Source organism: Coturnix japonica, chromosome 3 (genome assembly GCF_001577835.2).
Source record: "Coturnix japonica isolate 7356 chromosome 3, Coturnix japonica 2.1, whole genome shotgun sequence".
Taxonomy (NCBI): domain Eukaryota; kingdom Metazoa; phylum Chordata; class Aves; order Galliformes; family Phasianidae; genus Coturnix; species Coturnix japonica.
This window is the reverse complement of record NC_029518.1, coordinates 46,703,905-46,730,510: the sequence shown is the minus strand read 5'-3', so window position 1 is coordinate 46,730,510 and position 26,606 is coordinate 46,703,905. Positions and strand designations below refer to the sequence as shown.

The 26,606-nt window shown below is 36.3% G+C and overlaps 1 protein-coding gene across 7 annotated transcripts in view; it reads right to left on the bottom strand.

Annotated features, from left to right (window-relative positions):
- ZDHHC14 (zinc finger DHHC-type palmitoyltransferase 14) overlaps positions 1-26,606 on the bottom strand; it is a 94,733-nt gene that overhangs the window by 2,351 nt on the left and 65,776 nt on the right. For 6 of the 7 annotated variants that reach the window (XM_015858325.2, XM_015858324.2, XM_015858327.2 and 3 more), the window contains 5 exons: positions 18,745-18,882; positions 14,897-14,945; positions 10,822-10,924; positions 9,025-9,134; positions 8,109-8,211 (listed from right to left, as the gene is read on the bottom strand). In XM_015858325.2, coding sequence (XP_015713811.1) covers positions 8,109-8,211; positions 9,025-9,134; positions 10,822-10,924; positions 14,897-14,945; positions 18,745-18,882 — 503 coding nt within the window. The remainder of the gene's footprint in view (positions 1-8,108; positions 8,212-9,024; positions 9,135-10,821; positions 10,925-14,896; positions 14,946-18,744; positions 18,883-26,606) is intronic. The other variant, XM_032443262.1, reaches the window with a different exon arrangement.

Sequence of the window (26,606 nt, the reverse complement as noted above, 5' to 3'; positions counted from 1 at the left end):
AGGAGTCCAAACGCTAATTCAAACTCTATTCCATGTTCATAAACAGTACACAACTGTCTTTTATTTTACTGATCTTTATGAGTAAGAACTAAAGTGCAACAAATTTGGATGCTGACGATGATTTTATGTAAATATAGGCATCAGCATAGCCTTTGTGATCACACTTTATTTTCCAATTTAATAAGTATATTCTTACTCAGGAAGATGCGTGCAAATAAGGCAGCACTGTCAATACATTAATTGACAGAAAAAAACAACTTCCACAATTTTTAGGCTGCTTCTTAATCACTTTAATTTTGATAATATAATGAATCAAGCTAGCAAACAAGTTTTCTGGCAAGCACTTCCACGGTAGCAAGACAAATTCAGCATTATATAAATCCAATTAAGTCCAGTGAATATTACTAGGAACACTTTTGGCACTGCATCGTTCCCAACCACTGCCGATACAACATTGTCATTTATTCCTTGAGATGACAACACAGGCTGGTGTTTCAGCTCACTAAGGAGCCAGCAGACCTACTGCCAAATTAGATTTATTTAACATTAACTGGAATGATTTTGAGAGCTTCTAAAGACAATAGGTTTTAATTCATCAATTATAACATCTGTGGATTTTCAAAACCCTGCTTGATTCATTTGCCTCACTGCTGTTCAGTTGTGCAAGAGAAATGCTACAGTCAATTTTTAGCAGTAGGAATTCATTGCAGTAAAGAGAATTTGGAAGCAAGATATTTTATTATTTCTATTTTTTTTTTCTATTTTCTCCTTTTTTTTCTCTTTCTTTTTTTTTTTTTTAAACTTTATATACACATATAAAATATCTTGCTTATATAAATACATACCAATTTATATATATATATCCCCCGAGGTAAGACATGCCTGTTTATTCTTAATTAAAGGATTCTGTTAGAGAAAGATGTTCTTCTTTATGACTAACTCCTTCAATCTACGTCAAATTACTGAAAGACATTACAAACCCAACATCTGTTCAAGATATTTCCAGTCTCAATCATTGTTACTGATGTCGCAGCAGTTCACAAAAAAATCCCATTCATGTTTAGTAAGCCACTGTGATGCAATCTCACAGAAGGACTTCTGCTTCCACTAGTATATGATGAAAACCATTACTATGAGTGGTTCCTCAGATATTTTCAGGTCCTCCGATGCTACAAGATGATGGATGCTCATGCCACCATATTCAAAAAGCTTGCAAGCTGACTACTCAGTCTCAGTAGATAAGCACATACATTAAACATGGCTAAGTAGTTCAGGACTCTGACACCAAACACTTTTTGACAGGCAGAAGTCTGATCCTTACACTATCCCATACTTGATCTTTCAGAAAGACAAATGAACTGGCTGTTATGTAAACTGAGTTTGTACAAATTGCAGGCAATTTCCCCCCCCTACATAATGATGAACAGCTCCAGCTGAACCATTTAAGCAGTCCCAAATAATTTCAGGGGTATTACTCATAGGCTTAAAGCCAAAGCTTGTCTAAGTACCTTTCTGAGGAGAAAATTGTTCAGCACTTTTAAAGTCATGCTTTCAATTACTAATTCACTGTGAATAACTCATTCTTGATCAATATGCTGTTACGCAATTCTGCTCATTTAAATGAAACTACAGCCCTTGAACCAACCTTCCTATGTAGACCTTAAAAATCTGTTAGCCAACTCTTCAAACTTCAGAAAGGACAAACAAAATCTCTGGAAAATTCTATCTGAAAAACAGTAACTAAAAAGCACGTTAAATAAAGGAACACCTATAGCTAATGGGTACATTGAAAACAAACAATTTTAGCAGCTGACTTATTGCTTTAGTGAAGCTTTAGAATAGATCTTCAAAAGCACATCGTTATTTAATATGTTGAGGCAATACAAGTTCACAGTCTTAAAATAGCTGGAGGTAATTTACTTGAACTCTTTGTACGGTCTGAATTAATTTTCTTTTTTACTGAACTCTACCTCATCTCAACTGAATCAACACCAAAAAGACAAAGCATCATCATAAAGCTCCATTAAACAGAATGCTGAAGAACTTTCTCAGGTGCTGTCTGTCCATCTTTTCATTTTCCATGCACTCTGATCTTACTCAGACACATGATTTCAGGCTTTATTTTTTTCCCCTCTGTGTTTTTTGTTTGTTTTAAATGAGCAGCAATTATCATGAAACATCTCATGTACAACAAAAAGGCTGTGACCAGCTTTCAAAAGCGACTAGGTAGATGGATTAAACGAAGCTCTCAAAAACATGATAGAAGCAGCACATACTACACCAGCAGACTAATAGTAAACTAAACAAAGAAATCAGATTTGCTTATAGGGCTGGCATATTTTTTACCCCTTGATTCAATATTGCACCCTTAACTAAATGAAATCTATGGGCAAAGGTCTACTGGTTAAGTCACTAGAAAGAAAGAAGCCAAGCTCCAAAATCTAAATAGTTAAAAATCTACCGTAGAAATTATTCCACCAATACCTTCTTACTTCAGATCTACTGTTTTTATTTTCTACTTGCAATTTCCACTGTTTCAGAGGAACAGCACATTCCAAAGGTAGGACAAGTTTAATAAATTCTATAAGTAAAGAACTTCAATATATATACACATAAAAAATTTCAGTCATCACTATTTATTTTTACAGTAAAAGGCACTAACCAAAGCAAATCAGACAATCTAAAACTCTGAGTTTATTTCACAAATTAAATACAAATAAACTTTGCCTGAAACAACAGACTTAATTTTCACTAGAAAATCAGCATTTTTCCTAAGCTACATAAAACATACATGTTAACAAATCTCTTGTACATGGCAGCATTGTTTTCACAGTTCTAATGCCAACACAGAGATAAATTACTTTGAATTTAAAACGAACTAGGTTAAAATTGTTCTAACGCTGGTAACATTAAAGAATTTTTACAGTCCTCAAAGATGAAGGAAAAATGGGTTGAATTATCTGAGCATCTATGAAGTAGAAACAAAAAGTGCAGACATCTGACAATTCTGAGTGACAGTGCCAGGCAGAACAGAAAAGATGCTGAAATACCGTACTATGTAGATATGATACATGAGCAAAGAGCTGAGGGATGGAGCTGTGTAACTGTTCACAAGGGATGTAGGATTCCACAGTCAGCACCATGGCACTGTGCAGCAGCTGAGCCACGAGCACAGCACACAACAGACAGCTCCACTACCAAGAAGTGCAGTGCAACAGAGTGGTCAGCAGAGTGAAACTGCTCTGACATAAAGGGAGGGCTACTCCTCTCTTCAGGGATTTTACTTCAAGACTAGTTAACAGCTTCTTCTCATGGACTGAATGCCCAGGAATGGTTAGAACATACTAGGGGGAAGTCTAAGAGCAAAACCTCTGCAAGAAGTCTAGTCTATGCACTCTGATATTGCTCGGCTTGGCTGCAGTTCTGATGACTAGGTAAGACCCCTAAGTTCTGTCTGAAGCCTAGAGAAATCACAGTACTACAGTAAATACACAAGGGAACACACCTGTAAAACTCTGAGCAAAGTGGGGCCCCAATCCTTGCTGATTTTTGTGTTGTCATAGTAGCAATAAAATTTACCCCCTAATAATGAGAATATGAAAAATGAAGGGGAAAGAGCAATGGGAAAAGTCAGAGTAAACATTCCCTGGATCAGCTGGAATCCTTTTTGCAGGAGAGGACTCGCTGCACATTTCACAGGTAATCATAAATAGCACATACACTGTAATAGAATAAAAGAGAAAACAAACCCTTTAACTACCGAACTTGCATTGAGGAAATGGAGTATTGATATAATGGAGTCTGGATAACAAGCAGCTACCTAAGCACTGACGGAGAGATACCTAAAATGCTGGAGAATAAGCTTTCTAAGCATCTTTAAAAAAATGAATCTGTCCTGATACAAAGGCAGACAGAAGTAAAATGTAGCACTTCAATAAGGCATTACAGAATTCCTAAAGACATAACAGTAGAAGTAAACACAGCAAGTTCCTCTTTAGGAAAAAAAAAAGTGCATGGAGTGAGATGGATTCTGTGCTTCTTTACAATGGACAATGGCTTTTAAGATAAAGCTAAATACTGCAGAAGACCAGATTCATGCAATAGGAGCTATGGGTTTAAGAATTAAGAAATTTTGCATAGTACCAAGAAAATAAACCCTACAAAGATATGTTTTCATAATGGTTAAGATGCTGAATTTTACGCAATCCCTACACTTCCTTGGAAAGAGAAGAGAAATACTTGGGCAATGAAACTAATGAAGAGCTTGTGAAGAAAATTAGCAATAAAATTCTAATAGAGAAATACTACGGAAATATCAGATCTACACATCATTAGCTCCAAGCAATCATGCCTGTCAAGTGGATAAGTTTATTAAGAAGTTGGCTAATGAATTTACCAGATTCATTTAAAATTATATTGAAAAAGAGATCAAAAGCACTAGGAATGTTTCAGGAAACAGAATTACACATGTTACTGGCCTTCAGAAAAGAGAGTATAGCTTCGTATTGTACTAACATAAGGCAGGCAAGTAAGAACAGAATAGGATAAAACGCTCTTTTTATATCAAGACCTAAAAAATAAAATTAAATGAAATCATATTACAGTCCTTTGAAGCACTGATAATAACAAAACTCCTGACTTTCTGAGATCGTGACAAATAGAGTCAATAACAAAAACAGAGCAGATCTTGTATGAAGTACTCCATGTCTCAAAAGGCAAAATCACCACAAAAACTTTTAAATACAAAAACAGCACCCCACAGATGGTATCCTGACTAAGAGATAATGTATTGCACTGAAAACATGTGTCTGTCAAGTTTAAATGTAGACTGATATTTGTTTCTTAACTTAAATGCAGAAACAATGATCTCTCCTAGGAACGCATTAGAACAAACGAAAGCAAATACTAAGCACCCTAGAGAGATTTTAAAAATGACCAGAGGTTAGTTGGATTGGGTGAAATATATAAAGGTACCAGTTAGTGGGTAAGGTATGTGAGGAAGAGGATGGAACCAGGAAAAAAAAAAGAGTAAAAGCAAAAGAGAAAGTTGTCATTAATTTTTTTCGTCAATATCAATTAGCAAGAGACATTTTAGCACACTCTGTGGATTTATTATAACATCTACAACATAAGACTCAATATAGACATAAGATGTAATGCATTCTGGAAAAAAATAAAAGGATTCTTGCTATAAAACTGTACTAAAACACACTTCAGACTTCTGATAACTGATTTCCTACAGTCAACTTGCTAGAATAGCATAGTTATCCTTGGTGACATAAAAATGGCTAAAACTCTGCCTACTTAAACAGTATTTATGGATCACAAATATGATCTAGATATGTTTTAATTCAAGGAATATCACTTTATTTCTCCTTTCCTGAAAGTATACTAATACAAGCTGCAGCTTCACATAATTCAAAATAGATGCTTCTTTGAGGCCTACCCACCTTAGCTCCAAGATTACATTTTTCACTGTAGGTCTCTGCCTTTATTCCCAAGAGATATGTAGTGTTCCAGCAGGGAAGGCAGAATCATATTTTGTGTATTGCCTGAGCTCTGTCAGTGAGTGGATTAAAAATAACGATAATAATAATAAAATCTTTTCTTCCACAAAGACCTTCCTTCTTCTGTTCCACATCCACTGCAGTCTTGGGCTTGAGTCAGTCAATTACTGAAAACCTACAGTCACCAAAGCAAATTCTGCTGTTCACTTCTGAACTCTGAATAAAAGGAGTTCTAGAGAATTTTGTAGTGATTCCTTCTCTAAAATAAATGGAATGTCAAGTGCCTTGTTTGTCCTCTACCACAAACTGTACTACACTGCCTTTCATTCAGAAAATTACAACAGTCTTTTAGGAGACCAAGCAAATGGTTGGTATTCCCAGCACTGCTGCCCCCAAACTTCTGAAGAAACTAAGACTGCATACTGGGACAAGAGAGACTGATTACGTAACACTGGGAAACGCATTACAAGTCACTGCATGGGAAAAGTTTTAAACAGAATGATGACGTCTTACTTAATTAATCTTGTTATATTTAGATTGCAATGGGAAATCATGAAGCCACGTAAAATGGCTGAAGGCAACAAAGCCAGTAGTAAGATGAATTAGAATTTATTTTAGTGAGTCTGATATGTGGATGAGGTCTTTGAATTCAGAAAACTGGTTTTGTTGTTTGATGCTTTGTGTGACATTAAATAAGACAAAGAAGAACAAAGGTTCAAGGTCCACAACTTCAGAACGCAGTAAAAGCAAAACACGAAGCAAGAACAGTTAAGAAGTTATATCTCACTGCACTGCTGCAGGAAGGAAATGAATTTATAATTTCCTGCGTCCCAAACAATTGAGGAAAGAAGGAAAGATTATGAATAGGGAAGAAAAAAAAACAGTGCTAGAGACAAGGAAACTAATCAGATCTTTAAAAGCTTGCAGCAAAATGCTAGAGAAATTTTAATGCTTACAGCCAGCTGACAGTAGGATCCAACTGGTCTTGGATACAGACCAGGAATAATACACTGAGATAAAATGGCATCAGTGTCTCAAAGAGATTCCTCCATACAAAATATGACCCTGTTACATATTCAAAGCTTCTTCTGTGAGATCATTTTCAGGAATGAAAGCAGTACATTTCAAAGTGACCTTGATAACTGTTAAAGAACCTAAACCTGTCCTGGCTCAGATAATGAGATGTTCTAGGATATAAGGAGCTCAAATCCTTGAAAAAATGCATTTGTGTATTTACAGGTATTATACTTTAAAATCATAACAGCTACCTGTTTGACTTAAAGCAATACTACAACAGGCATCACCATTTCTGCAGACAAATTCGGCCAACCTTCTATCAGACTGATACAAGATTTCCTCATTAACATCTCATAAAATGGTTTCTAACAATGCGACTTCAATTCCTATAATGTTAACACAGTTTAATGCAAAGAACCTATTCAGGGCTTATGACCATAAATAAGAAACATCCTCACAAAGTCAGAAGGTTTAGGCAATCCCTGAAAGAACTTGGGCTATCTTTGAGTATTGCTTTCCTTTCCCTCCTTTAGTAACTCCACCTTTTCAGGGTTAAATTTTTTTGAGTAAAATTTCCACAGAGCATTACCTTGTTCTGCACAACAGAATCTCACAGAAAATTCAGACTTAATGTGATTCTAATACATTTCTTCATAAAGGAGAACAACTAATCCTTCACTTAATACTCAACAAGAAGAAAAAGCATAGGAACTAGAGCAATAATTTTATACCAGCTTATCAGCAATGCTGGAACTAATCTGTTCGGGGAGAGTTACAGTGGAAGGCTTTTTGTGGCCTCCCCTTTGTTGGCAGAGTGTACATAACTCACAGCTTCTCTGACAAAATCTTAAAATTCAAGGTATGTGGAAAACAACTCAAAAGCAGGCACATATGTAAGATGTTCGCCTTTGGAAAAAGATCTCTGAGTTATTCACTTCTTCACACTGGAAATCCTATATTCCATTATGACAATCATTGCTACCAGCAAAAAAAAAAACAACCAAAATAACAAACAGTAAGAACTATTGGCACAGTTTCAAAATATGTTTTAAAGTTTTGCTGTAACAATCCAGTTGCCATATTTTGTCCATTGGAAGCTCGCTGTCCTCCTGCTCTCCCTCCATTACACTTGTCCCTTAGAGACTCCTCTTTGTTCATCTTTGCTTTTAAAAACATATTAGTCTAGGCAAAACTGCAGCGTACAAGCAAAGAAGGAAACAAATACACAGAAAGTGCTACACCAAATAACAATCAGCTGGAAATCAATGAACCAGAACAAGTCCACAATACTTGAATATTCCAGTTCAAAATATAGAACATGTCAACAGTACAAGTCAAACACCAGTATAGTCTATAAACCAACAGCAAAGAAAGGCCTCTCTTTTTCAAAATCCACAAGCATTAACTATCATACCATGTGAAACATACATTACAAAGTTCTTCTTTCTTTACTGTTAATAAAGAAGTCATTCCACCCAGTGTCAGCTGTATCCTGTTAGTTATTACTTGATTAGTTCACATGAAAGTGGAGAAGGAAAACATTCACAGGAATCTTGATGAACAACACTATGGGATGATTCCTACCATGTTGCTCTGAGATTGTGTGGCCCCATACATAGTAATGCCATTTGACGGTCCTGCTAATTGAGGCGTATCTGGTTGTATAAATCCTCTTCTGTCAATTAAGCTATGGAACAATCAAAATAAAGAAAAAGAGTTAAAAATACTTCTGTTCACTAATTACGTTTCTAAACAAAAAGGAAAGAGATTTTACAGCAGTCAACAGACATTAATGTATTACCAGTGTCTTCAAATGTCACTTTTTATTCAACTGAGTAAGCAGAAGACTTTTTTTCTAACTATCAGTGAAGTTACTGCTTCCTTATAATACCACCTTCCATGTAGTTATTTGTACTGCTACTTCTCTGTAGGCTTAACAGGGACAAAAGACTTAGAAGCTGACTGAGAGTTGACCAGTACTATGAAAATATGCATATTAAACTACAGGTGTGAAAACAAAGTACTAGTACGCTCTGAATCAGGGCCTATTTCGAAGGGTCTTTTGTTTTTCCATTTTTACACCTCTAAATTAAATGCCCAAGTCCAGAAATACTATTTTGTATTTTTTTTTTGTACTTTTTTAACTCAGGTCACATGCATTAGACATATAAGAGTTTAATTAACTTCCAATAGCTCATCATGCAACGTTTAATTACAAATATTTTTTTACTGGCAGCAGTTTTTTAACTGCAGTGGTAAAGGTTCAAAGAATAGTAATTCCATTTTAATTTCAGAAATCAACCTTAAATCCACATATTTTAGAGGATCCAATCACTAACTTAGTTTGACCACAGTTTACTAACTTGCTATTCAATTAATGCCTTTAAAGGACAAGAAAACATTATTTGTTGAGTAAACTCAAGAAATCTGAAAGAATATTTTTCCAGTCAATCATTAATTGTGCCTTCACTCACATTAACAATACTTCTCATAATCTTACCTTGGAGAGAGGGGCCCACAGAGTGCAGCACAGCAATTAGTAAAGATGTTGCCATAACTGTATGGATTATAGTTTTCTTTACCTCTTTTATTTGACCACGATCCTTTAATCTGAAGAGATAGGAACAAGCTGCATCAGATGTAATTCAATACAGAAAATGACTGAAGCAAATTAAGGGTTCCCAAAACAGCAGCATGCTGCTCACAGAGGCAGACCAGAGAAATCCCAAGACTGCACTTCCCTAACAGTTTTGGGCCATTATGAAAGCTGGAAACTACAAACTTACAAGTAAGCACAAGATCTACCTCCATAGATGGAGACAGTCAAAAATCTCAAAGGGCAAATACAACCACAGTAGGAATATCAGCTCTAAACATTTTCTTGCATGATGGTCAAAGCTAAATTTTACAGGTATTACAGCCTGTTCCACAGAAGAGGTTCAAGTGCAACATACCATTTTAGCCAGCAATAAAGCCCTTGCTTCCCATACTCTTGGGTAACTTCCAAGCTATGCCACATAGCATTATTTTCCCTTAAAGCCCACAAATGGCTCTAAAATATTATGAAGCAATTGCAGTCATTAAAGCAATTGCAGTCATAACTGCCTTTTAGACCATACTATGGGTCTTTTTTTTAGGTAACCTTATTTTGCTGTTTGTGAGGTGCTTGAGAGCCTGAGTAAATAAATGCCTTACTGCATTCAGCTGAAAACATGTGCTTTAATTTGTGCTATAATGCTGCAGTTCCCTGCTATTTGACTTTTAACAGTCCAAAAGAGATGTGAGGGCTTCTTGTTCGAACGCTTACAGAGGCACATTCCAAGCCTGATCAGTAAGTTTTTCCTGTTTTGCAAGTGGTTTTCCCAGTTTATAATTGCGACTGTTGCCTTAAGGCATATATTTGACAATCTCTAAGATAGTACTTTTATATTAAAAAATACCTATTAAAAAGGTACAACAGAAAATGATAATTTTAATCTTGCAGCTATTTGTTAGAGTATCTGCTAAATTCCAACGTTTTCTAACATTAGCTAACTAGCTTTATTTTCCCCTTTCATTCGTTTCCTATCTCCCACTTGTTTGTTAGTGAAAGACATAAAAGCCTTTACATGGCTAAATGTAGCTTTACACCAAAACAACAGAAAACCTTGCACAAAGCAGAACAACTAGAAATGAGAAAGTTGACATGGCTCAGGGCAGCCTGGTCTGGTGGCTGGCGGCCCTGCATATTGTGGGAAGGGGTTGGAACTACATGATCATTATGGTCCTTTTCAACCCAGGCCACTCTGTAATTCTATGACCTTTTAGTTAGTGACATAATCCTCACCAGAGGTTTCTGACCTCAGAGTGGCAAGAAAACTAGAAAAAAATATGATAAAAGGTGAAAATTCTGAGAATTCATCATACTCTGAAACTTTTTACAGTAATAAATTTTCAAGTCAAATGGTATTTAGGACTCCAGGTAAATTTTTTACTGACTTAAAATGTACGAAATAATTCTTGTTTCTTTGCCTTCTCTCTTCTGGTATTTTCCTTTTTCAATATACAGGTCCTGTGGGTATAAATCATAACGGACACACCATATAACTAGAACATCCTCGAGTTCACAGCTACAGTCCATAAGAGCTCTTCTGATATTTCAAATCAAATGTGACCAATTTATTCCTTCTTTCCTACTTTGGCATTCACATAACTATGCACCTGTGACTGCTCTAAGAAATACAGAAAAAAGCCACACAATGAATTTTAATTATCTTACTACTACAGAAAAACATGTATGTAGAAACTATGAACTTACATCTTCATTTGTTGTTTGATTGGAGCTGATCAAATACGTGTGAAAACCTGAGAGGCCCACAATGGACCATACGGAGAAAAAGCACACCACAGCTTCCAGCACAGTAATTGAATGTCAAGGAAATACATGCAAATAAGAAAAGCAGTTAACATATCCAATAACAAATAGTTAAAATTAGAGAGTTCTGGGTAGTCAACTTACAGGCCACAACTCCATTGAGATCTTCTGGTTACTTCAAAGGTCCCAAAAAACACCAGACTTATTGTCAATATGCTTTGCTGTACAGTTCATATAACATCATCACAACAAGAAAACGTTTAAAGGTCTATGTACTGAAGGTGGCCAAAAATTACTGAGTGGCTCTGATCTCAACTGCTGAAATTAGAATTTACACGTTCACTCTGAAAATGCTGTCACACAGGTATCTCATGTTAATATAGGTGCCTCTTCTCCTCTCTTCATCTTTGTTACAGATTCCCTTCAGCTCCTGAAAGACCACAATAAGAGCCTTTCTTCTGCAGCATAAAGAACTCCAACTCTCCCATCCTCAGTTAGGGTAGGCTTGGATATGGGTATGCTTAAGTTCACAGACCTGTATAGTATTAGCCTCAAACTATTCATGTTAAGGAAGAATTTTTATCAACCCACAAATGACTATGCTGCTATTATACAGAAGTTGAGGAAATACTAAAAGACTGTTCGAAGGAAACACCAATCTGAATAAATGAGAATTGCAAAAATTGGCAGAAAAGCTCTTTAAGAAGAAAGAGCAGCATTGCTTGGTTTGATGCAGGCAGAAGTCACTCTGTCAGCAACTGCCAAGAACAGGCAGAGCATCCAGACAGCAGGTTGGCAGAACAGGGTGCAGCACACATAGACTCACACCCAAGGCACACACATATGCGAACTTGGGGGCACTTTCTCACATGTGTATTGTAGGGAGCAGCATAAGTACGCATTCACAAGAGTACCCACACCTTCAGAGGGGTAAGTGCAAGTAAAAAACCCCTCAGCCTTAGGACTAGAAAGGACTGCTGAAACTTCTACTGGTTTCATTAAAGAAAGGTATTTAAATGCATATATGTGTTTATTAATATTTCTTAAATGTTAGGGGTTTTTTTAGGTGTTTACACGTTCTATTACTAGTACTGATCCTGAATGCAGTACATTGATTGCTGGCTAATTAAATTCATTAATGAATCAATGAACTGCTCCAACCTTGATTTAGTTTAAACTGCATGCACTTAGTGTTTTTTCAGTGCAAGAGTAACCTTTATGCTTTCAATTTCTCCTAGCGGGAGCAGTATAGACAAGAAGCATAGAATTACTTTGCTAAGTTTAGTATAAATGTTAAAATATAGGCTACACTATCAGACTGACTTCTAATCATACTAATCTTACTTCTTTTCTTTATTTGATTTCAAGCTACTGGAGGTTGGTCTCCAGGAAAGTAAACCAGCACCCAGTGTCACACAGTTACCAAAGTTTATATAATTCCTCTAACTCTAAAGGAGTCACCATCCCAGCAATAAGACAGCAACACCGCTTCTAAAGTCTATACACTCAAGTAAAAAAAATGTAATGTTCTGTAGGCAGCTTCCTGCCTATAGTTTTTAAATTTATATTTGGTTTCATTTACATACAATAGCCATGAACTCTAAAAGGCTATTTTCTGCAACATCTCAACAGTTATTTTTTTTAGGGAGCACAAATCAGAAGAAGAAAAGGCTTTGGATCCTAGAAAACTAGAATAAATCAGGAAGACGAAAACAATTGGAAAAGAACAGGATAAAAATAATCCGTATACTAACTGTATGCTAACCTTTAGAGAAGTCAGTTTCCAAGACAACAGTAACTCAAAATATTCCAGAACAAGGACACAGGCTTAAAAGATACAAACAACACCCTTATTATTGAACCTATCAATAGAAGAGAAAAATGACAGCTCACCATTACACAGAGACATGGGCTTGAAAAAGCATGGATAGACATATGGAATTGCAATGAAATATTCTAATATCAATTAACAGTAAGAATTTTGTACTGCAAGTCTGCTTTGACAAAATCAACTGAGAAAAACAGAAATTGCCTGTATAACTTTAAAGTGGCTAAAAAACCAGCACAGAACTTCATGACTCAATCTGCTTCAACAGTAGTCAAATTCCAAAGTGTACTGCTGAACAGCATGTTCTAACTGCTGTTATCTCTTCAAACAATGTGGAGAGTCACACCAACACAAGATAGGATATTAGTCTTGGTTGTGCAACAACCATAGCTAAAGCAAGTAGAATATTTAAGAATGGATATAAAAGTAGACTGTGGTTACCAGGGGTTTCAGAAGGTGTAAAACAAGCTGAAAACATTAGGCACAATCCATGTGAACATAACCAGGCTTTGAGAGGCCTGAAATATTAAGGGCTGTACACAGATGATGGGCACTGCTCAGCAAATTCTATGCACCAAGAGGAAGAACCACCAGGTCAGGAAAGGCCCGAAACAGAGGGAAGCTCTCTGCAAGCTCGTCAGATAACCGAGCACATATATTAGCACAATCAGGTATCTCATTTAGATTTGTTGGCAGTATAGATGTAGCAATGTTGTCTGTGCCTGAATGGACTGGCCTACACAAAGCAACACCCAACCATTCAGACAGTTCTCTATTGTTATTAATTGCAATCAAGTTATCAAATTGTCCAACATGTCACTATCAAACCAGGGTACTTCTACAAGATACGTGACAGAACCCTTCAAATTGGCACTATCCTTATAACAAATTATGAATGAGAAGCCAATTGTTCCTGTATGGGCATTCTCAAATGTGTAGTCAATTACATTCTGATTTAAGGACAATTGAAAGCTGTTCTCAGTTTGAAAAAAAATGAATAAATTGAGATAATCTTTTGTACGGAGTAATTGTAATAGTTTTGTTTGGAAACTACGGTTGTGCTATTCAGAATAGTTTATTTGTGGTTTTCTATCAAAATAAAATCTGAACAGTGGTTTTGCTTAAAAAAGAGTTTGCAGCTCAGTGGCTCTATGTGATTAACATACTCTACAGACAACCGTACTTGCAGATTATGGATAATTTGACACTTGGAAAAACTACCAGGAAAGAGAACTCTGCCTTTATGTACAGTTATGAATGACTGAGCACACAGGAAGGGAGTTTTTGCTTAGTAATCTATTGTCAAAAAAGAGTAAACTGTATGATGCACAAGGGCCAGAAGAGGTTTCCTTGACTCAAGTACAGGGAATAATTGTAACAGCTTTGTCAGAGGCGCAAACTGCTTGTTTGCACTTGTTTCTGGCATTTATCATTCAAAATGTGTACGTAACAAGTGAGAAACTTAAAGAATCTATATAGAAATGTAAGAAAGAAATTAGAGAAGTTTCATCAGCTTCCCACTTCTCTGATACATTAGCTGCTTTGATGTGGAATCAGGAGGCATTTTCTATTCTCACTGAGTAGAAAGTACACAGAAAACTTACCTGAAACAACATTTACAGAATAGCAGTCCCCCATGTATACATATGTATATTTTTATATATGTATATTTTCATATATATAACTGAAGTTGACATTTGAAAATACTCATCTAAAAAAGAGCAAGTTGATGTAAGAATATTTCTAGGAACTGAACTCTTCGGGGACAGATTATGACTTCAGTTGTTTCACAATCTGTTCTTTCTACCCTGACAAGAATGGGCCATTTCAGATCATTTCTATTGTGAGAAATTGTTCGATATTTTAAATGAAACCATAGCATGGGAACAATGCGAGGTGTAATCATGAATTACATTACAAATAAACAGAATGTATTTCTATCACACATGAAAACTGCAAACCTTCATTAAGAGCGCTCCACAACTGCTTCACAAAATGAGAAACCAAACAAACCCAAATCAGCTAGTCCCTTTCCTACCTCCGGTACATGGTGAGAAATCCCGTTGTGCAGGAAGTGATGAAAAGATTAGTTGATACAATCCCAAGTATGCATAACCAACAAAAACAAGAACACAGATACACATCTCAGATTGTGTGGCAAAGGTCTAAAATCTTTCACTGAAAGGATATCTTGCAGGACTGTCCTTCAGGGCATTGAGGAACCCTGCTTGTTGAGAACCTGTAGGAACAGAACCCAAATTACCAATTCAGTAAGAAAGTGGACTAAAAGGCTGTTTTCACCATGTTGCACACAGTATTTGAAAAGCAATCAAACAGTCATAGGATAAAGCTTTCTAATATGAATCTGAGATTATGTTACTCAGCAGCAACATCAGAAAGAAGAAACCTCAGGTTATATTATCAGGATAACATCTGCAGGATGTTTTCTCAGTAATACCAAATTAACACATTCGTACTTTCCCTTGAACAAAATTTCTGACTATCACTGTTCTTTTCAGACCTAATATGTTTAAAAAAAAAGTAACACATCCTACTTTTTCTTTTGAAATATGGTTTTCAAAAGCAACTTCTCAACTTGGAAAATTTACATCATAAACCCCAATTTTCACTTTATTCTGGAAACAAAGTTGTCCAGACTATAATCCTGTTCCTACTGCACCTGCATAGAAGGTTTTTCTAATAGAAGCTAATTGCCTCTGGGAAAATAAGAGAATATATACCAGCCAGAAAGAGCTCCGGAACTGAATGCACAAATGAACTACAGATGGAGAGGCATCTACTTCAGCTCTATAATCATTAGATATTCACCAAATAGGGCAATTTGGCAATTGGCTGATAAATATGAAGCTAAATACACAAAAGTGAATTAGTCTCTAGAAAGTATCAGATAAGACACACACTTTTTTTGCATATTACTGTGCAATTTAAATTATTTAAATGCATCAGACTGAAATTTTTCCTTTCAGATAAATTCATCTGAAGTCTGTATGAAAACTGAAAAATCCTGATTAATTCAGATGTCCTTAAAACAAAAATCCACTGTGTGGATATTTATACACACACAGCTGTTTCGCAAGACCTGTGCAGTCAGTGTTACTGTTCACCATTAAAAAGGGAAAGTTACTTACCTTGTGTCTCCAAAACCTTTGCAGACTCATAGCCTTAACCTTAAGGCACAAGACTATTGGAGCATCCCCCTATGTTCTTATTACTTTTAAGACCCTTAATGGCAATGGCAGCAGGTAGGTGTTGTCTTTACTCCCTACAGCTAGTCACACTCTTCCAAGTAGTTCCCAACATATCAGAAGGGAAAGGTTACTTACTGCAACACACAGCTGAAATAATGGTAACTCAAACAGGTGAAAAAATCTGTAGATAGACACTAGTGCTGAAAAGTTTGGGGAGGCAGAAGAAAATTTTGCAGCATATATCTTTCAAGTATCTGACTGACAAAGTCGGTTTATCGTATTTAATACTGCGTGCAAAGATTCTTAATCCTGGAAGGGAGAAATTTCAATGGGATGCCTCAAAAGTAAGGCCACAAGCAAATAAGAAGTTCACTGCATCTCATCCCTTAGGTTCACCAAAAACTAGAAAAATGTCAGCTTCTAAGATATGTTAGAAATGGATTCATATAAAGAGATTTTAAACTCATATTTTTTCCTATGTAATCAACAAGGTTTGAGAAGGGACTTCCCTCTTCCTACCAGGATGAACTATTAAAGGCATACTGACATTAAAAAAAAAATATATAAATGCCTCCACATTGCTAACAAACACCTCAGTTCCTTCTTAAAATAATATTGTAAGAAGGCACTCAAAATAATACAAGCTATGTAAAATTAAGTGTTGTTGATGGGACAGTAATCCTGCAAAAATCATCTCTGGAAGAGGCTAAGAACAGGATTTGACTAAAGCCAGAATGATTTTTCTCTGGAATCCAGGATTTTGCCAGGACATGTGGAAATATCTCTGAGTGACCTCTGAAACACTGCAGAGAAAAGCAGCCCCAGGTCTCAAGACTTCATCCAGGCCGACTGAATGTGAGTTAACACACTCAGTGTGTTACCAAATCACTTTGTGCAAACTGCAGAGATTCAGATTAAGCAACTGAGCCTGCTGCTTAATGTTCTGCATCAGCTCGAGGGCTGTAACTGCTAAGCAGCACATGGTTGATTGGTAACTATTAGGAAGACAAACAGGAGGGCTTCCAGAAGCATGGTAGGCAAGGAGTTGAGGGACCACGTTTGTGAAGAATTTTCTGGACACAGTAAAGACAATCTTAAGCAAATTTGAAAGCTGAGCTTGAAGCTTAAATATAGTAAAACATCAAGGAGCTACTCACAGTTCATACCTACTGCCATTGCCTTTGAGGATCATAGAATTAGGGAGGTTTTTCCTATCTCATCCAAGGCAGATAAAACTCCACAGTGAGAAAACGTTTTACAGCTGATTCACTTAGACAAGTCAGCATTTAAAATTTTAGTGTACATTATCTGTAACACCTACACAAAGCTGTAGTGTTTCTCAGCCACACGGAGGCACAAATAATTTCTCTGATCTTTGTGTAATTCACACAGAATTAGATACGGACACTGTGAAGTTAAAATCTACTGGATAAATCCACTTGACACACAAATGTTGAAGTACTAGCATAATACTGGTACTTCACATGCTGGAAACTGCAAAAAAGCTTTGTTGTCTATGGGAAATAAAGGTAGGTTCGTTTCAAGAGCAGCTTTGCATTGTCAGACCAATCACATCTATAACTACTGAATTCTAATAGAGTAAGATGGCAGAAAACACACTGCTGCCTTCTGTGCATGAATATGCTCATATATGCCCAAATAAATTTTGAGGATTTGAATATTAATGGAAAGTGTCTTCTTTCCAATAGTAAATCTTCCCTTTTAAAGCAATAGGGGTGTATTTTCTCTGCTCTTTCAACTGATATTAAAACTGCTTTGTCTGGCAGTGAGAACAACTTGACCCAGACTCCCCAAAGTCAGTGCTCCTGGCTCTAAGGCTACATCTCAGACAGCCACTCAGTACTTTTACCACTCTTTAATGAATGAGCAATACGAGCAGCAGTTTGTTTTTCAAACTTTTATCCCTGCACAGTATAAGTAACTTAGGAAACTGAAAACAATCTGGCATATTTTCCAGTTAAACATTCTCTACATACCGCCATTATCAAATCAGCTTTATAGAAGAATTATAAATGACAATTATTATTTACATCAGGCTTGCAATAAAGAATATATTTAAAAATCACATTTCAAAATGACTGAAAAAGTACTGTTCAAAGCGCTATCCTATATAATTAGCAAAACATTTTTACATTTCCTAATGCGAATGGATCTAAAACCCCCTACAATATATAGAAATTCTTTAAAGATAACTCATAGCTTATCAACGCAAATTGGATCATTACATAGGAGCTAACACAATTTGTAATATGCTCAGGGGAACAAAAAATAACAACAAAAAAACCCCACCCAAGTCTTGAAAATATCCGATCTTTAAACCCAATCTAGAATACAAATAAAATTCAAACTTATGAATATTCATGTTCCTATATATCACTGATTCGCTACATTACAAAGTAGTCATTCGCAGAATGTCTATGCAAATGAAAGTAGCATGGTAAAAATAGGGTCAAGAAAGATGTAAACAACAAAAAAGTGTAAAACAGCTCCAATCTAAGAACAAAGGCTCTTTGGGAAAATGATGCTAACTTAGTTATGTGTGCTGCTTTTCCAATAAGCTGCCTACAAAATGATTAAAATCAAGAAAATTAACACTGTGTTAAGGAAAAATCAATGCTAAAATCAATGACTACCATGACCAGGGTCTGCTGGAGACCAGAATGGGAGTTGCTGAGGGCTGAGAAGCTTCAGAGAAGAGGCAAATAAATAAATAAATAAACAAACCCTGAATGATCAAAAGATTAAATTAAAAGTAAAAAACTCAAGCAAATGGCTACATACGTAATCTGATTTCACCAGCATACTTACGAAGAATGACGTGGGTGATAACGAATGCAAATATAAAGACTGTCAGAAAGGACAGAGATAAAATAAACATATAAAAAAATCTGTAGTTTCTTTTCCCCACACAGTTGCCTACCCAGGGACAGTGGTGATCAAACCGTTCTGAAATGAGAGGCAGAAGAAAAAAAATGGAAAACAATTAATAAAATACTGTTTACTTGGAAAAAAGCTCTCTGAACACTGCATTAAAACTCACGATTTAACTGGCATTTGCTAAGTAACCCCAGAGAAACTCTTATGTAGGAGGGGAAAAGAATAGAAAAGAAAAAGGAACTTTTAAATGAAACCTTACAGCTTTTAAAGAAATTCAAGCACGGTTGAGGAGAGCCCCTGTTAACCTTGCAGCATTGTCTGGTAAATTACGAAGTCAAACAAACCAATAAGCTGGTATTTATCCACTGCTAGATGGAGCAGCACCAACTTAATTCCACTTTTTCCAAGGCAATATATTTTCTTCCAGTCATGTTTCCACTCAGAATTGGAGTTTTTGTATTTACATCTCTCGTGATCACATATCTGACTTTCACACCCAATATCATCTCATCCATTAGGCAAAATGAAATATTCATACTCTCATTTTCTTGTATCACTTTATGTATTTTCCATTCCAGACCACTTATTTCCCCACTTACAGTTGATAGTGCCATGCAAAACCACTCAAAACAGTAAAAACCATTCACACAAACCATTTTCCAGGCATTAAGATTCAAAAAACCTGGTCAAATTTGTTTATACTTTACTAAACCAACCCTACTCCCTTTATTTCACTGAGAGATTAAAGTGTTAATAGGACAGGAAGAGTCCAGAGCAGTTCAATAAGGAGAGTACCAGAGAACATTGGGGGAAAATCCCCATGTTGGAAAAAGGCAGTTGGACCAGTAAGCTCCGCATCCCTGGCAGCAAGGGAGCCTCCTTGTCCCAAAACATGGGTAATGAAAATGGAGCTACTGTCAGGAAACTGAATGGCCTTTTGGAACTGGACAGATTATGCCAACATAATGACAGAATTTTCAATTTGTAATGAAATCCAAGTTCATAACACAAGGCAGATGCTCTCAGGCCGACTGACTCTCAGTCTCTGATTCTCATCCAAATCCTGTTTTGTTTTCTGTGCCTTTCATGCCTCCGCTGACGTACGATAACAAACTATTTGGAATTGCCCCGGAAAGTTAAGCTATAAATTTCAAGTCCTTAAGCTGTACACTAAACAGGCACATCTGTTCAAACATACCAGTTTATTTTAACTATGGCTTTATGTTAAAGATCTACGTGAGAGGTTTTCCTTGAAGGATGTATTAAGGATTATCTCCATTAAGAGGAAGGGGAAAAAAAAAAACAACAAAAAAACATCATGCAAAGCAGATTTCTGAGTTCACTAGACTTGGTTTTTTTCTTTTTAATGCTTTTGCATGACAGCTGTTTGGACCACATGTTTCTGCCATAAATCTGTTTCAGATGGAGCTATTAAAGGTGAAGCTGTTGAATTTCTTAGGATATGACATCAGGAACACTTTGATTTAGCAAGATTACTAAGTATACCAAGCATGAAATACTTCTAGTATCTAAAAGAGTGGGCAATATTACCTTTTATTCAGTGATATACACTTGTATCCCTGGAACAAATAGCTACTGTATTTGAACAATGCTGATTTTCACATTTGTGTGTGTGAATGAGTCCTTATGGTCTGAAAAATGCTACTTCATTTTATGGGTGGCTAACATAACGCGTGAGCAAATAATACCACAAAGAAAAATACTGTTATACAGACTTCTAAAAAGCATAATCCTAGGGTGGTTTTGTACCCCAATGCTTCAGAAATAAAAAGTATATATGTAAAATCAAGACATGTCTTTGGAAAGTGAATTGCACGCAAACACATTCATTATTTTCTACGCTCACAAAGCAGGAATCAAATTCTACTGATATTAAGCTCAGTTTCCAGCTACCAAACACTATTTAGATCCATGTAGACACATATTTGGTAAATTCAGATAAATGCAGGCACGTAAATACAAATAAAGACACATCTACAAACAGGCACACACAAATACATACAAACATCAGCCCATTCCCTAATAGAGACTGACTGTTACTTGCTCCTCCTCTCCCTTTCTCTCTGTCCATTTCTGTATAAGCTGAAAGGATATGCTTTCTTGGGAAATACCTTAGTAACCACTGTGAAGCCAAGTAACTACCCAGGATGTCAAAAAAGCAGAAACAGACTGAAAAGACTAGTTGGAAAAAACCTGATACAGTGTTACATTTGAAGCAAGTCTTTAAAAAAGCAAGATAAGTTTTATAGGGTTTATGTGAGTTATGAATAAACTGGGCCTCATTTTTCCCAGACAGTCATAAAACACAGAGGGTTATTACATTTATGCTGTAAGGTCACAAAACAGCATCCTAAATAGCAAGATATTAGAATACAGTCAGTTACAGAAAAAGGAGCCACATACTAAGCTGAAACTCCTAGCAATGCTGACTAAAACATAAACACTCTTCAGACTGTCAACAAGGGAAGCTAAAAGGTATGGAGTCTGTCTATGAACATAACCTACGTACTAAGAGGTAAAAGACCATTCTCCTGCACTCAACTTTAAGCAAATTAAGCCAAGTACCTGCATCAGTATGTGGGATGGTGTTACTTCCATAACAGCCTATAATAGAGAACTACTGATGAAAAAGATTGGTCCTGCTTCTCTCCTGTCAATCCTGTGAACAAGCCTGTGTGTTCATGGCTTTCCTTCCACAGATCAAGACCATTGTATGTTTCGCCCTGGGAGGGAATAATGCTGGTTCATCAAGTCAGACTAACTTCAAGCAGGGTAACTTTCTGTTGAATAAAAGTTTCTATATACTTTTCTGAATCTGAGGATAAAAGCTGGTACAAACAAAAAGAACTAAAAAACCACATAAAATTTATAAGGTGAGCAGATGCTGCCCTTCCAGCCATCTCATCCTGAATCTTTCTTTCCATGTCTAACTGTTGCTGAACCAGGTCAGCTGACTGAAAAGGCAGAAAGGAGTTACTTTACTGGTTGCTTAGTGAGTAAAAATGGCTTACCAGAGGCTTAACGTTACTAAGGTATGTGTGAAAGGGCACAAAGGAAAGAACCACACAAGTGAGGAAAAACACAGAGGAAGTTCAGATGCTTTATAAGCAGGGAGCTGCTGGCATGACTCAGCTGTCTCATTAAAACTCAATAAATGCAACATGGGTGACATGGAACACACAAGTTATATCCTACTTTAGACACTTCTCTCACTTCCTTTCCCTAAAACATTTGCCTTCTATTTATTTCCATGGAAACTACTGCAGATATAAGAGCACAATAACGTTAACCGATAGAGCAACTTTTCAGCTATTCTTCAACAGACTCTCCACCATCGGCTATGCATTTTTGTCCACATGAACAAGAGCTTAGGTGCTGCACTCATCAGCATAGCCAACAGAATATGATTTATCTTTTGCACCACCCACTGTCTTACTATGCACACATCCACTGTCTGGTCTCCACCAACATCTAGCAAGTGCTGATGAATGTCAGGCGAATGGCACTCAGTGAGTGCCATTTCTTCTGCATGGAGGAGTTCAGTTCAGCTCCTTTGCGTCCCATGCACTTCTACGCAGGACACTGCTTGTCAAACTGCGTCTCTACTGCCACCTGTGGCATAAGAACAATATATAATAGGATACTCAAGAAAGGTTCAACATCTACTGCTGTACCACCTCTATCTGCCTCTGATGTCATGGGCCAACAGAATAAAATAGGAAACATTACTTCTGGAACAGCCCTCATATTTATGAACTTCTTCCTTTAGCATTTGCTCAACTGAATAACTGCATACCAACATATATTTTCTAAAGCTTAACATGACAACAGATCTACAGGTACAAAGTCATCTAGGCCACATGAATTGCATATTCCAGTGAGCTCAAGTCAGAATTTACTGTCTGATTCCCCCAACTCATTCAACTAAAAGCATTACATGGAGAAGACACAAATCTAGGGCATTCGCAGAATGTTTACTGTGCTTTTAAATACTTAACACATGAAAACACACAGACCAAGATGGCAAATATCCATCAGCCCGCTGTTCAGTCATACACGTATTCCATCTCAAGTAACTGGGCCCAGCATTAATTGCATTAATTGAAATTATTTTTGATACAAGCAGGACAAGATTGAACCACAGATCCATTGTTCTGGATGCACACTGAGCAATTACGTAGAGATACTAACACATCTGCAGCGTATATTTGCTGTAATGACAATTAAAGGTCTTTGTAGGACTATGATGCCATGATATGACGACATCTATTCAGACTTCTCGACTTGGTATTTTGTAAGATAAGACAAAAGGGTATTATCAGAATTTGTTTTCTCTTGAAATGCAAAGGAAAACAAAGTTAGTTTTAAAAAATCCTATAAAAAGGATATATATATATATATATATTTAATTAAAAAAAGTTGTTTTTTTTTTAATCCTAAGACAATGACTCAGTCCCACAGCCTGAACCACATACGCATGGAAAAAGCAAATATAACCACAGCATTAAATCCTTTACAGTCAGTTCAGAATTCCTCACATTAGCATAACTAATAAAACAAAATATTGCATCTGTTCTTTATAGCTTATTCATAAAATCATCCTTAGCTCAGATGTTTGGTTCCACTAACTCAGATGTTATCATTCCTAAGAAAATTATTAGTATTGAAAAAAGCTGATGAAACTCGCCATGAACTGGTAATAGCAATCAAGAACATGGATCTATTTGCATCACTTAACGTGCATAACATTTACCTGTGAGACAGTAATTCCCCTTACAATGTCTTCACTATTAATTTGAAATCAGAAGATACATTTATGATTAAAAAAAACAACAACAACAAAGAACGAATAACAAAAGGCTTATTGCAAGTTGCAACTTACATTTATATGCATGCTGATGTTATTTTAGAACATCTGTTAGGGACAATGCACAATGGATCCCTTAAACCACCAAACTCTAGTACATTTACACTCTGAACCCAAATCAAAGCACCCCCACACCCTCCAAGAAATCCAAATGGAACAGAACGAGGCTTCTAGCCTTAAGCTTACATTCAGGAAACATGTACTAAAGGTTTACATCAGACTGCACTCTAGACACTGAGCTAATCTTTACAAGACGATACAAAGTGAAGCAGCAGTTTAAGGCCGTGAAAAAACAGCCTCCATTAACAAAATAATATTGCACATGCATACCTACACCAAACATTCAGAATTGCAAATACAAGGGATACTTGACACATTCTACTCTCACAATCATATAGGTACTCTCCTAGGAAGTTTAGCTATTTGGCTGCATTTTTAAGAAAATCAGTTGCAACATCAACGTTTCTCATGTCAGTCACCTCCAGCAGTGACAGACTAATGTTGTTCTCAAAAAGAAAATGAACGTACTTAATTTTGTTATTAGATTTATTAGGAAAACATTCAATCATAGTAATTAAACTTTATTGTTCCACAGCTCACTTCACTACTACCTCCACTAATCAAAACTGAGTAACGAACAACAAATCCCATTGACAGCATGCACGATAATAGTGACATTTTCAAAGGCAACAGCAGCTGTTCAGAATGACTGTTCCCCGGTAGGCAGAAAGAGCATACAGGAAAAGGTATGTTATGCATACTGTACATGTATATATACATATACATAAAAAACATTAGGAAACACACAACTGCCAGACACACTCAAACATGAAGGAGGAAAGCTCAAAACACCTTAGCCACCATTCTTAATCACCTTTCAAAATGTAATCACACCAGTTGTAAATACTGAGTCATTTATTTAGGTTTCTAATGACATTCCTTTCTATTTTCTCCTAGTAGTTTCTCTGATATACTGAAGTACATCTGGTATACAGATGTACAATCAATAAACAAATAATACTTAACATTTGGAAGTATAGCTGCATGCTCTGTCTCCCATAAGGTACTCTGAAAAGGTAGCACATCTTCTACAAAAAGAGCCAAAGCCAATTCTCACATTAAATCATCAAGATTGGAAAAGATCTTCAAGATCTTCTAGTCCACCATTTCCCACTAAACCACATCCCTTGTATCACATCTAAATGTTCCTTGGATATCTGCAGAGATGGTGACTCACAGATGAAAACGAGAGAGGAAAAGAAAAAAAAAAAAAAAAAGCAGCTAACCTTGTAGTTTCAAATGTTAAAAGTTAGAAAGTCACTTTCCAAGAGATCTAGTGCTAGGGTTTTATCAGTTCAATTACACAAATTAAGTGAAAATTTACTCTTTTCATAGGAGCATCTCATAGCCTTTCTAAACCCAGACAATGTAAGAAAAGAATCAGGTAAAGGTCAAGAAAGGACATAAAGGTAAAAGAAGAGACAATAAGGTAACAAAGGAAGAGTGGTACAGAATTGAACACAAGCAAAAAGAAGTTCTGGCATTACATAAACACATGTTGTTTAGAAACGACCTGGAAGTCATGGGCAAATGACTCTCAGACACAGTATCAGTGTTACCAAAACCAAACAGACAGCACCACTTCCCACTGTTTCTGAAGAAACTAGTGTTTTCCAGGCTGGAAGATAGTGGGGTCTGGAATGAGTACAGCAAAGAGCTGCTCCCAGACCTCACTGGTAATGCTTTTTTTGTCTTGTTTTTCGTGTGTTAGATATTATTTGTGTTTCAGTCAGCAATTCCCCACTGGAAGAAAACAGATTTGCAACACCGGTGCTTAAAAAGGGAAACTACTTTTTATAATAGTGATTTTTTAAAAAAAATCTGCTGTTTGGAATACCGCTGGGTACATGACACATTGTATTTTCAAAACTATACATCAATGCAGTGTGGACAGGATCAGACACAAGATTACATCTATTGCCCAGGTAGAATGCTTAAAGAAAGCAACCACTTAACCAGAATGTAATTGCCTATTTGTTTCTAATATAGCATTTTTTTCTGGGTTTGTTTCAAAAAAAAACCTACTTCTCTTGCTTATCCCAAATGCACTGCTTTGTCTTCCTTAGATGCTCACTGATCCTACTCACCAAAACCACTGAAATATCCTCAGTGCCCTAGGCCAACCTGCATTATATTTGACTAATTTTTAATCAAAGACTTCTTCATGTGTTCAAGGAGTTTACTAATAGAAATCACTCTTAGCTTCCCAATATTGGATTAAAAATGATAATGTAATTATCACTGATGTAACATATTCAAATGTGGTCTTGATTCCTCAAGGACCAGCAATTTTATTACGATTTGATCTCAAGTAAAAAAAACTTGATTTTGTTTCTCTGTGTTACCAAGGATCTTTCTCTTTTCCGCACCCCACTAAGATGCTCCCACTGTAATGGCTAGTCACTAAGAGAAACACAAGCTAATGAAAATTTAAAATCAGAATGCCCTTTCATCAACATTCTCAAAATGCAACACACATAGTTTTACAGTTGGATATAAAGGAATTAATACTCCATGATAACTGTATAATATAGAGTTTAATAAGTCATAAGATAATAAACTAAGCTCAAAAACAAACACAATCTTCTAATTTTCTAGACTCATCGGTATCTTCATGTAACACCCAACCTATTTACATGGAAGAACAAGAACCGGAAAAACAATTCCCTGTCAACCTAATAAAATCTTGACACTTGGCCTCATATTTAGGATCTACAGAATAGCAACCATTCCTGCAAGCAAGAAGAATCCTACCCCCTACCAAAACCAAAAGCACCTATAGTACTGATAAACATGGCCACCTAAGATCCATCAAGAACTATGGAAAACAAAGTGTTAACCCTCC